At 36.9% G+C, this 13791-nt stretch overlaps 1 protein-coding gene across 4 annotated transcripts in view; it reads left to right on the plus strand.

The window, feature by feature from the left end:
- The window catches only part of LRP1B (LDL receptor related protein 1B), a 2138546-nt gene that overhangs the window by 2078169 nt on the left and 46586 nt on the right, over positions 1–13791 (plus strand). For all 4 annotated transcript variants that reach the window (XM_051849573.3, XM_070071546.2, XM_002712121.6 and 1 more), the window contains exon 85: positions 13279–13453. In XM_051849573.3, the coding sequence (XP_051705533.3) occupies positions 13279–13453 (175 nt within the window). The remainder of the gene's footprint in view (positions 1–13278; positions 13454–13791) is intronic.

Here is a 13791-nt window from a genome sequence, read left to right on the forward strand (position 1 = left end):
ATCAAACATTTGACCAGGGAATCATTTTAGTTGTGTATTACTTTGCCAGGTGATCTTTTAAAGGTGCCTTTCTCAGTATTTTAGTGAGTTCTGATTAAATAGTATATTCATAAACTTCTATTTTTTTTCATGCTATCAAACCAGTGCAGAAACTAGCTCTCTCCTTCTCTCTCTCTCTCTTTCTCTCTCTCTCAGAAAGCTAGCTAATTAGCTATTGGCTATCTATCTTTACACTCTTGTTATCTATTTAAAGAAACATACTAAACATAAACTATAATGAACATATGTGCATATGTATTAGTAACAGAAATCATTAACTCAGCGTTTAGGTTTTAAGTGGGTAGATTGAAAGAAGATAGGAGGGATGGAAGGTAGAAAAGAAACAGCAAGAAATAAAAATAAAAGAAAGAAGAATGGAGAGATGGAAAGAAGGGAGAAAGAAACTGAGGATGGGAAAAAATTAGGGAGGGAGAAAATAAGGGAGGGAGAAAATTTGCTCATGGGAATTGTGTGGATATCTCTAGGATGGCCCCATATGTTCCCACTATGTTGATGGTGAGATCTTCCCTGACTTCCAATTAGAGTAAAATATGCTCAATAATTTTATTCATGTTGTGCTCATCTGAAATGATCTTTTCCATAATGAACTCCTATCCATTTTCTCTTTCTATTTATATATGAAACCTTTCCAATTGGCCTTAACTAAACAAGTTCAGAGTCGGTGAACTCAAGGGGCTTCCATAGCCTAGACAGCTCAGCAAGTCTCGGGTGATTGCTGACATCATAAATAAGAGTGCCAATTGTTAAATCAACAACGGGAGTCACTGGGTACATGCTCCCCATGTAGGATCTCTGTCCTTAATGTGTTCTACTATGAAACTTAAAAACAACACTACTAGTCGAACAATACCCTATACCTTGTGCGGTTGTGTGAGTGCAGCCTGTTGAAATCCTTGCTTAGTATATACTAAGTTGATCTTCAGTATATGAAGGTAATTGAAAATGAAACTCGATGAAGGGCGGGATGGGAGAGGGAGTGGGAGAGGGGAGGGCCACGGGAGGGAGGGAGGTTGGTGGGGGAAGCCACAACAATACAAAAGTTGCACTTTGTAAATTCACATTTATTAAATAAAAAAATAACTATATAACAAACAAAAAAAAGAAAAGAAAGAACCCAATTTACTATAAATGTTGTATCTTAACCCATTTTTCCATTACTGTAAAAAATACTAAGATAGACAAGGTTTAATTTTCTTTTTTAAAGGCTTAGTTTACAATCTAGAAGTCCATAGTCCAAGATTAGACATGGGGGTGAGACCCATTGGCTCAGCTTCTGTTGAGGGCATAAACCAGGATGGCCACACCACAGTAGGTGCATCTGTGTTAGGAAGAGACCACATCACAAAACATGCTGTCTGGGAGTGGTTAAGATGTTTGCATTTCACATCAGAGTGCCTGAGTTCAATCCAAAGATCCAGCTCCTGACTCCCACATCCTGTCAATGTAGACCCTTGAAGGAAGCAGTGATGGCAAAAGTAATTGAGTTCCCACCACCCATGTAGGAGACCTGGATTGCCCTGTCTTACAGCCATGGCCCCAGCCCAGCTCTGGCCATTATAGACATTTGAGTAGTGAACCAGCAGATGAGAGCACTGGCTCTCACATGCTCTCTCTCCCTGCTCCCTTTCTTTTTATTTATTTTTTTTTAAGATTTATTTATTTGAAAGGCAAAGTTACAGAGAGGCAGAGGCAGAGATACAGAGAGAGAGAGAGAGGTCTTCCATCTGCTAGTTCACTCCACAACAGCTGGAACTGAGCCGATCTGAAGCCAGGAGCTTCTTCTAAGACTCCCATGAGGGTGCAGTGGCCCAAGCACTTGGGCCATCTTCCACTGCTTTCCCAGGCCATAGCAGAGAGCTGGATCGGAAGTGTAGCAACCGGGACATGAACCTGCGCCCATATAGATCCATACAACCTCCCAGTATTTGCCACACTATATACCAAGTCTCCAACTCTTAAGAACATACTTTAGCCACATCCAATCATAGCCATGAATAATTATTTTGTTCTCTTTACTACATCTAAATAATAATAATAATTCCTATATATTGGCTGAATACAGTTTTTTATTCATCTTGATTTTGTTCAATTCTATTAGCTTTTTTAGCAATATATATCTATCCTAGTTTAAGTGTAATAATATAATTCCTTCATAGCTTAAGCATTGAGGCACATAGGCACTTTTTTTTTTTTTTTTTGGACAGGCAGAGTTAGACAGTGAGGGAGAGAGAGAGACAGAGAAAAGTCTTCCTTTTTCCGTTGGTTCACCCCACAAGTGGCCACTACGGCCAGTGCGCGTTGCACTGATCCGAAGCCAGGAGCCAGGTGCTTCCTCCTGGTCTCCCATGTGGGTGCAGGGCCCAAGCACTTGGGCCATCCTCCACTGCATTCCCGGGCCACAGCAGAGAGTTGGACTGGAAGAGGGGCAACCAGGACAGAACTGGTGCCCCGACAGGGACTAGAACCCTTGTGCTGGCGCCGCAGGCGGAGGATTAGCTTAGTGAGCCGCAGTGCCGGCCCATAGGCACTATTAACACAGTAGATGTTAATAAGTTTTATTAAGCCAAAATTAATTGATTCTGATAGAGAACTTGGGGCCTAAATATGACAAATGGCTTGTTTACAGTCACGGAGGTGTGTTCTATATTTGTAGGCAAAATTGTCATTCTTTTTTAAGGCAGCATATGCTTATTCACTCATTTGGGTTTTAATTAGCCTCATCTGTTAAACCGTATTTAACCATCATCTACAACTCAGCTTGCTCACATGTGTCAAATGACTTTCTACCTTTTTATAAATAGCTACTTGTAAAAACTTTTTATGGGGCTGGTATTGTGGCACAGTGGGTTAAGGCACTACATGCAACTCAGGCATCCCATATGGGTGTTTATTCAAGTCCTGGCTGCTCCCCTTCTGATCCACTTCTAGGCTAATGGGCCTGGAAAATCGGTGGAAGATGGACTGAGTGCATGGGCCCCTACACCCATGTGGGAGACATGCATGGTGTAACTAGCCCCAGGCTTAGACTTAGCCCAGCCTCAGCCATTATGGCCATTTGGGGAGTGAACTAGTAGATCAAAGAACTCTCTCTCTTTCTCTCTCTCTCCCTCACCCTCCCTCCCTCCCTTTCACCAGTAACTGCCTTTCAAGTAAATAAATGAATTACAAAAAATTTTATAATTTGATTAATTATAAAATAAATAGTTAACCCATAGCATCATAAAAATTACAAATACCTTGTACAATGATTTCTCATATCAAAAAATACATTGTCATAGCCAGCGCTGCGGCTCACTAGGCTAATCCTCCACCTTGTGGCGCCGGCACACTGGGTTCTAGTCCTGGTCAGGGCGCTGGATTCTGTCCCGGTTGCCCCTCTTCCAGGTCAGCTCTCTGCTGTGACCCGGGAGTGCAGTGGAGGATGGCCCAAGTGCTTGCGCCCTGCACCCCATGGGAGACCAGGAGAAGCACCTGGCTCCTGCCATCAGATCAGCGCGGTGCGCCAGCCGCAGCGCGCCGGCCGCAGTGGCCATTGGAGGGTGAACCAACAGAAAAGGAAGACCTTTCTCTCTGTCTCTCTCTCTCTCTCACTGTCCACTCTGCCTGTCAAAAAAAAAAAAAAAAAACATTGTCATAATTCCATGAGTTAATTATTCACTATTTCTAAAATTATGATGCTATCATTGTTAACATGAATTTTACAGCAGCAGTATTTCAAAAATGTAAATGCTGCTGGTACATTTTAAATTTCACTCCATACTTAACTCACTCAAATCAAATTTTTGATAACTTGTCTTCTGAGTTTTATATTTTTCTTCTACCTAAATACTCAGACATGGCGATGTTTGCTCAGGATTTTACTCTTTAACAATTTGTAGTCTTCTCTAAAGAACTACTTTGAATATTACTATTTTTAGTAACAAATTATGAAATGCTAATTTTCTTAGACATGCTTTCCTGATAAAAATTTATCATTTCTAATCAGAGTTTTGCACACATTTTTCCCTAGTGAATATTTAATTGGCATACCTGGATTTAATGTTTGCCTACTTTATTAAACTCAGTTCTGAATTTGGAAGATATATTTAGTACTGCACAATAAGTCTAACTATTAAAATATCTTAGGATGTATAAACTGTTTAAGGATTATAAAAAATTCTAAAATTTCTTATTTTTCTGCTTCCTGGTTTACTGTTTCAAAGACAAGAATCATAAAATCCTAAGCAAATTTATGCAACTCAACTTGTGCCCTTTGCCTGCTAAAGAGTATTAGATGGAAAATTGAATCTGCCTTGATTCTATGGTTTTATAGGAAGAGAAGGGCCATCATTGGTCTTGTTAATACACTTAAGGATCTCAACACATTTTCAGAAAACCTTCCAAATACTAGTTCCTTAATTAAATGTATGTAAGCAGTGATGCTTTAGCAATGTCTTAAGCTGAGACACCTTGGCCGTTGTTTTGTTTCTTATTTGTATGGAAGGGTCCAAAGTTGATTGTTCCTAATAATTAATAGATCTCATTGATGATTCAGTTTTCCCTTCAAGTGTGAGAACAATCACCAATGGATTAAGAGACAAATATCCAACTTGGAGTGGAATGGGGCCTGAGAATGACACCTGGACTGTGAATATTTTGTTCAGATCAGAGGGAAGAGACTGCCTTGTGTCTGTGGGCTCTGCTAGTTCAAGATCTGGTGGCATCGTGTACATTTCCTGGGGCTGCTCCTCTTGCTGCTGCAGGATGTTTTCATTCTGATGGGTGGTAGGTCCTGAGATCACCAGAAATGGGGCATTTTCAATTCTACATCCACATAAAGAAAAAGAAATAGTAGAGACATTGAAAATTGCTTTGTAGATTTCTTTTCCTGAGTTAATAAATGAAGTATTGAATACAAAAAAGTGCTTATTATTTAGAGTTAGTCCTATTTAGATTTGAAAGGCTGTTCTCCCACTTATTTGTGTGTGATCTTCATAAATTGCTTAAGCTCTCTATGCCTTACTCTACTCACCTAATAAAAAGAGAATGGTATCATTTATAACAAACACGTGTGCCTATTATATAGTGGATACCTAAATAGAATATTCATTGTTCTTATAATGGTTATTTCCACCATTTCAGTCCAACTGTGTCTTGTTGGCCATGGTAGTAGGAGGGCACTGTGGGAGTGTGAAGAGGGAATATGGATAGCATTTCCAGCCTGATTTAGCATCACTGCCTCAGCATAAAGGTAACCAAATAGTATCTTGAAAAAATGGGCAGTGATTAAGGGGGGGAGGGTAAAACTGTTAGCCTAAAGAAGAGCTCCACGTCCTTCGTATTCTACCTGATGTTTTTGTTTTTCTTTTTGTTTTGTCATCTTGAGACAAAGACTCATCAAAAGTTTATAAAATGTCATTGATTGCAGTTCCTAGACATTTTCCATTCCAAATGTGTATTGAAACCTCTTTGCAGCACGTTAGTTAGCAGAATTCATAGAGCCTACTCCTCTGGTACACAACAACATTGAAAGTGGAATGTGAATTGCACTGAAAGGGGCTTCAGTTATGGAATTCTTCAGGATTTGCAGATATAGTGATTCTATTATTCTTTGTGGAAACAATCCAATCGCATTTTAATTTATTGTTGGTTTGTGTGTGTGTGTTTGTGTATATGTACCCCTAAATTATCAAGGACTTACTTAAACTATGAATATTAAGACCAGTCTACACAGATGAAGGTCCAGATCAACATCCATTAAATTATTAGTGTACATTCATGTAAGTGTATAATTTACATTCCCCTTTTTAACCATTCTGTGGTACCCATTAAAGGCTCTCCAAGTTTCCCATTATACTTAGTGACTATCTTCTGCTCTTATTTAGCTGGTATTATTTAGTTTGGTTTTCTTCTCTTTAAATTTCACAGTTCAGTAAGTATTACAATGTGAATAGGCCAGTTGCAAATATCAGTTAATAGTTTAGTGTCTTGGCAATTACTTTTCAATCAAAGAAAAATACTTGGGAAGGAATTTAAATACAGTTAGAGATTGTATAGATATATGACTCCCCATGAATATTCATATACCTATGTCTGTGCCCATATATGCACACATTTTTATGTGGTCTTTTAAAGGAAAAAGTATTTCCTTGTATTTCTGTGTGCATGAAAAAGCAAGATTGAGAGAGAAAGAGTGCAATAATGATCTCCCTTGAAAATTATTTCATTTCTGTTGTAGAAAATAGCCATTCACTTATTCGTTAGCTCCCATTTACCTAATTACCATATGAATACTCTATAATTGTATGTTCATCATTGTCCTTTCTATTGCATGATTATGTTTGGTGCTACTAGGTAGTTCTTAGTGTAATTACCCTACAGAGGTTATAACAATTTTTATATTGTGAATATAAAGGGTTATGGTATAATTTCATGGTAATCTCTACTTTCTTAGCACAGATTAATTACGTTTTATTATTACTCCTTCTTATGATATGCAGAACATCTCAATTGCTATGCGATTCATGTCAGTAAAATGCTCAGAATTTACGTGATAGAACATTCCATAGGGAGAAAGATTTTGTTGGCAGTAATATTTGTAGGCCTTTACCACAGTGGCCATTCAGATCGATTCAGCTCCTTTTTTTCATCTCTTAACCTTACAATAAGGCTGTCAATTCTCTGAAAGTGAATGCTTTGTTCTGTATTCAGCGGCACTTTCTGCAGCTCCCACAATGCAATGGGATACATGCATGCTCTCAGCAAGTAACCAATTATGGGTCCACCACTTCCATTTTATCTTCATAATAAAATTACTCTGATTGCTTACATGGAGATTGACTATATTTTTCTATTAGCATTAGTTTTCTATAAATTCAGACTACTCCTACATAATGCTTACCGATCACTCTAGCTAGAATCTTCTGTCTTTACTCTTCAGTCGCTCTCTTTGTTTAATCCCTTTTTTATTCCACACCTAAACAAAAGAATCCTTTATTACCTATGCTTTATTTCTAACTTGTCTTCTTTTGGTCAAATTCTTTTTAAAAGTTATCTTTGATTGTTGGTAACTATTAAGGTATATTTAAATTTGTGAGGAAAGTAGTCACTGTTTCTGTGTGAAAGGGAGTTGTGGGGTGAGGTGGGGGACATCTGAATCAAAACAGAACACAACCCCTTTCCTGTACACCTTGATGCTAACCAACCACCAATATCACTATCCTGTGTTTTTTAAAGGAATTATTTAATTGTTCTTTATATTCTTTCCATGGCTTCAGTAACATTTAGCTTAGCACAGCTCAACTATGAAAATAACCCAGAAGGCTATAAAGGTAAGTTCATACAAATAATTGATACTCATAGTGATAAATGAGTCATTAATAAGCATATCAGTATATTTTGTATAAGATTGTGTGTATCCATACATTAGAAAGATACCTTGAAAATGGCTTTAAAGTATTTTTGATGACTTAAGTGATAACCCTCCATAGGACAACCACTTTTAAGAAAAGGGCTCTGCCAGTGGCTCCTAACATCTCTGCCCATTGCAGAGCTTATAGGGTTGGGAGCAAAACCCTTAAAATCTGAGAATAATTGCACACCAAAGAAGCCTTCTCATACACTATTTTTCAAACTTTGCTAAATTAGTAAACCAAGTTCTGCTAGGTATGGAAGTACTAAGGAAAAGTTCCTTTTGTGACTTAAATAGCTGAAGTGATCCTCATAATTTAAATATGAATGGGTAATAATTAATCTACCGCAGTACAGAGAGAGGAGAAACTGATGAAAATAGAGCATGTATTTATACAGTTTTACATAGACACTTCTGACTAAAATCGGGTTATTGCTGAGAGAGAGAGATTGAAGTGCCATAGCTGTGATGTATTAAGCACTACAGTCATGATGTCGAGACAATAGAGAACCTGGACTTCCTTTGTATCATTCAATTTAGAAGCCACAGAAATCAACATTATATTTTTCAGATTCTTTCCTGGACTTGTATAGTAGATGTCATGATGGCACTTGAAATAATAGAGTGCACATGAAGGGATTGTTTTCTGATTTGCAAGTTTGCAATCCAATGTTATGTGGTACCTGAAATTGTGGATAAGTTTCTTATTAAGATCTGATGTTCACTGTGTTCAGGAGTCTCAGAGTTGGAAAAAAGTTAGTGCGCTTAAAATGAAAGGAGGGAGGGGAGAAAAGGTTAGGAGGGATGAAGAGGGAGGGCCAAGGAGAAAAAATGAAGATTAAATGAAGAAAGGATAATCACTGGAATCCTAAAAAGTGCATAAAACAAACCACCCACACGTGTAACTCAGCGGCTTCCACATGCTTTAAACCTTAAGCCAAATAGCAGGAGATGATCAGAAAATTGTCGTAGAAAGGCACTGAAAAGTAATTCTGCCAAATCAGCAGTGTAATGAACAACTCTCTGTCTCTGAACTTCCACTCAGCATGGAATACTAAGTATGTGAACTGGGAAGAATTCCATGTCTCTCTATCTGAATATCAGTGAAGAAAGAATTCAAAGATTGCTCTCTTGTTTAGCGGGGAAAAGTGGCATAGCGTAACAATATGCTGTTAAGAATTTCTCTTCAAGTGGAGATTCTAGAATTTGTGTATTTCATAATTTTATCAAAAATAAACATTTACTTTACATTTTTGGGATTGCATATTTGTGCCTTGAGGTCAAGCAGCTGCCCTGAATAGTGTGCATCTGGAATACTATAAAAAATACTGCAGCAATACAGAGTGAATAATTCCCTTTAAAGAATAAAATATAGACTCTTAATTCTTCTCAAAAATAATGTCTACAAAGAAAAGCTAAGGAAATGTAAAGTTTATATGCTAGGTTTGTTTAGTTTACCATGTGTAAATGTGTTGAAATATTGCACCTGTACTTCACAAAAATATGTGAGTATTGCATCTTAAAATAAAAATGTAAGAAAACATAATTTAAAAATAAAAAGTGTCTATAATGAGAAAATTATTTAGCCTAGTTAGCAAAATAAGCTAGAATTTCTAAATTATTCTAGTGTAGCTTATACTCTTTTAAATAAAAAAAAAATTCATTGAAATAGTATATACATGGAAATGTATAAAGTTTCAGAAGTTATTGGCAGGTATGCACAATATAAACCAACATTCAGGTCAAGAGAATACATTAGCTGCACCCCCATGCTTTCCAATATTCCTTATCATTTTCCCCAAAGGTAGCTCCTTCATGACTTCTAAAACCATAGATTAGTTTTTCCTTTTAAACATCATATAATTTTAAATGCAGTATATATTTGTATGGCCAACTTTTTCTCTCAAGTTTATTTTTGTGAGATACATCCATATTGTTGCTTAGCATTATGTTTTCATTTTGTAAGTGTGTGTGTGTATGTGTAGCATTTCATTGTATTAGTGAACCACAGTTCATCCATTCGTTTTGTGTTGCTGTTGGGACTATTTTCAGTTCTGAGCTATTTCTAAAAGGTTTGTTATGCTTATTGGATACATATTTCGGTTGCACTGGTGCATGCTTTCTCTTGGACACATACTAGAGTGAACATGCTGGGTCAATGGTATACAGGTATTCAAAACTAGTAGAAACTTCCAGTTATTTTCCAAATTGGTTGAACAATATTCACTGTACTCCTAGTGTATTGGAGTTTCTGCTGTTGTTTGGTGAATATGTATCTGTATTTCATTAACTAATTAAATTGCATTTCTTTGATTACAAGGGAGTTATGTATGTTTTCATATCCTTTTGGTCTTAGTCCAAGGCAGCGTTAATTTATGTATCAAAGCTATTTATTATCAGAATATTACTGAGATTTTATTTTTGCCCCTTAACTCTTTATGGTAAAGGCAAACTCTTCGTTCTTTATGACAGTGTAGTACTGGGCTGTGTGAACCTTCAAGATGTTAACACAAAGTTTTCTTGTTTTCCAGGTCCAACAATGGTTAAAGGAAAATTCCATGAAATTTGAGATTAAAATTATATTTTAATTATGGCTGTCAGTGTTAGTCAAGAAATAAACTATTTCAGTCAAATAAATCCATTCACAACTATTTGACAATGTAGTCCATTTGCAATCCAGTGAAATTCTCTCCAGATCTCAAATTCTCCATTGAGTCCTGTACTCAATGAATCCCACTGTGATATGTCATAAGTTCAATAAGTCCAAAGTTCTTTATTGTGTCCAATGGGTATCACTTGGGCCCCATCCTAAACCTATGTGTTGGGAGGCAGTGAAAGGCACTGGAATTTGCATTTTTTTATAAGTCCCCTTCTTGATTTTGATGAATTATGGCACCCTCTGATAGATCAGTAGCCTTCTGTGTTCCATCAAACAGCCAAACCAGGACCAGCATATGCAATTCTAGAACAATTGTGGGCTCTCTTTCAATGTGAGGAAAACAGCAAACTGTCTATTGGAAGTTGTTCTTCAGAGAAGAAAGGGATGTTAATACACCCTTCATGGGTGAAGACAGAATTTGTGTCATGTACACTGTGTCTGTCACTCCTAGAACCATTAAAATTGGACATCATTGTGTACAGATACTAGTTATAACTTAAGTTTTAGACCTCCAAATCTCTCACTTTTGAAAGTGCTACTTTTCTTGAAGATGTTAAATAGGATTAAACATTGAATTTCAATGAGGGTACTGAGAATAATGCAACAATGAGTACAAGAATGCTTGAAATAAATTTCCATAGTTACAAAGCCAGCCTGTCAATAAATTTAATTTATGTCTGATTTAATAAAAGGCTAGGTAAACATACAGACATGAGAATTATAAATTATATTTTAATTTTCCTCACCCACTATCATTGTCATATAAAAGTTAAAGTTTATAAATTGTGATTTTTATCTCAGCTAATCTCATTTAACACTGCCTCACAATTAGATAGCTAAAAGGAAATTGCTGCTCCTAAAGAGAAAGTCTGGGATCAATTTAATCAGCTTTTGTTTATTTGTCTTATGAATTTAATGTTGTAATTATACTAAATTATGATATATTTATATAAACACACATATAGACCTGTCTGCTTTTCAAAAGATCGAAGCAGAATGTCTACATTTGAAATGAGAGTGCCTGTTATATTACTAAATTCCTTTTTTTTAAATTATACATGTTCAAGAGATAGAGAACTACTTGGGGAATAAGATTCCTTTGTAGTTTAGAAAAGTGTGATGCTCTAATTGATCATAATGATAGGAATAAGTGTCAAAGGGATCACATAAACAACACTAGTGTCTGCTAATACTAACTGATAGAATTAAAAAGGAGAGAATGATCCAACATGGGAAGTGGGATACACAGCAAACTCAGAATGGCAGATGTCCTAAACAGCACTGTGGCCTCAGAATCAGCCCTTAAGGCATTCAGATCTGGCTGAAGAGCCCATGAGAGTTTCTCAGGCATGGAAAGCCAAGACACTCTGGAAAAAAAAAAAAATGACCTAAATGAAAGATTTCTGTGAGTGAGATCCCAGCGGAAAGAACGGGCCATCAAAGAAGGAGGTACCTTTCTCTGAAGGGAGGAGAGAACTCCCAATTTTGATTATGGCCTTGTCTAAATAAGGTCAGAGTTTGTGAACTCAAGAGGCTTCCATAGTCTTGGCAGCTCATGACAAGAGCCCCGGGTGATTACTGATGCCATAAACAAGAGTGTCAACAAAAGGAGTACTGTGCACTTACTCCTCATGTAGGATTTCTGTCCTTAATGTGTTTACATTGTGAATTAATGGTAAAACTACTACTAAAACAGTACTCTATACTTTGTGTGTCTGTGTGGGTGCAAACTGTTGAAATCTTTACTTAGTATATACTAAATTGATCTTCTGTATATAAAGATAACTGAAAATGAATCTTGATGAAGAATGGGATGGGAGAGGGAGTGAGAGATGGGATGGTTGTGGGTAGGAGGGAGGTTATGGGGGGAAAAGCTGCTATAATCCAAAAGTTGTACTTTGGAAATTTAAATAGAAGTTTAAAAAAAACTGTGATGCTCAGTCAGAAACATCTTTTAAAATAGAAGGCTCAGAGCACAGGGAGACTTCCCCTTTCACTGACAGGATGTTAAGCTCTTACCTTGGTGCGGCAGGATGGAGTGGACAATAGCCCAGATTGCTGCCCTCACTTCCCACCCACAGTGGAGCAGCTTGCTTTGCTCTTGGCATTCTGTGAGAGGCAATTCTTTTTTCTTTCTTACCTGCTAATGGATTTGGAAACTAAGTGGTTGTGTTTGGCATCTGTGCAGGGAGGCTTCTTTCTGCAGCAACCAAAGCCACTGCAGAAGTAGAAATTTTCTACTCAAACCACACATTGCACTGTTCTCCTCAAGAAAAGAGCTTTGAAGTGGAGCTATACATGACATCTAAGTGAATTTGAGCATTCCTGCTTATTTTGAATTGCAGTTGCATTGTTCTTTACAGGGTTAATCTGCCGCTTGGGACATCAACATCCCATACTGGAGTGCGTGGTCACAGAGTCCTATGTACTGCACTTCTGATCCAGCTTCCTGCTAATGTATTTGGGAGGCAGAGAATGACAGCCCAAACCCTTGGGTTCCTGCCACCCACATGAGAAACCCAGATGGAGATCCTGGCTCCTGGCTTCCCCGCAACCTGTTTGATACAGGCATTTGGGGAACGAATCAGCAGATGGAACATTATCTGTCTTTCTCTCCATTGTTTGCCTTTCAAATAAATAAAACGTCTTTTTTTTTAATTTAACAATTGACACTCTTTTTTTAAAAACTTTTATTTAGTAAATATAATTTCCAAAGTACAGTTTATGGATTACAATGGCTTTCCCCCCCCCAATAACTTCCCTCCCACCCGCAACCCTCCCATCTCCCACTCCCTCTCCCATTCCATTCACATCAAGATTCATTTTCAATTATCTTTATATACACAGAAGATCAATTTAGTATATATTAAGTAAAGAATAAAATGTCTTTTTTAAAGAATAAAACTTAGAAATTTGAGTTTATCAGCTTGCCTTATATCAATATAATTTCTCTTCTTATAGCCAGATGAAATGAGGGCTAACTCAAGCAAAAAAGAAAAATCAATTGAATAATTAGAAAATGTTAGCTTGTGTATAATTAAAAACTGCTTTTGGAAATTAACTTATTTATTGATTGATCATTTTAATAGTAAGTGAAATGGTAACATTTGTTATGACTGGAAAAACATTTTGTAATATAATTTTGATTTTTGGTGTGCATTCTTCCTAGATGTGTGTCACCACTATTGTGTGAATTCTGAATCATGTACCATCAGGGATGATGGAAGTGTTGAATGTGTCTGTCCAGCACGCTATGAAGGACCAAAGTGTGAGGTTGACAAGTGTATAAGGTGCCATGGGGGGCACTGCATTATAAATAAAGACAATGAAGATATATTTTGCAAGTAAGTGAATGTCCAGTTTAATATATAAAAATATTTGAAACAAAAGAAGTAGAGGTTCAGCAATAAATGGCAAAAAACATGTAAATTATTATAATTGTGCTTTTTGTGGCTATAGATAAACTGAAATTTATTTTAATTGACCAAAACTTATTCAACACCTGTCATCAACATCTGTGGAACATGAAAATCCATTGCGTACTGAGATGGCCAAATTATTCCCTCTAGAATATTCCTAATAGTAAGCAAGAATATGAAATACAGTATACTTTCAAATAGCTGTATGCACTATTTTTCATTGAGAATTGCATGCAGTTGGTGAGTTGATCTTTATGTTGTTA

This window comes from Oryctolagus cuniculus, chromosome 3 (genome assembly GCF_051225735.1).
Source record: "Oryctolagus cuniculus isolate XC-2025 breed Fujian yellow rabbit chromosome 3, ASM5122573v1, whole genome shotgun sequence".
Taxonomy (NCBI): domain Eukaryota; kingdom Metazoa; phylum Chordata; class Mammalia; order Lagomorpha; family Leporidae; genus Oryctolagus; species Oryctolagus cuniculus.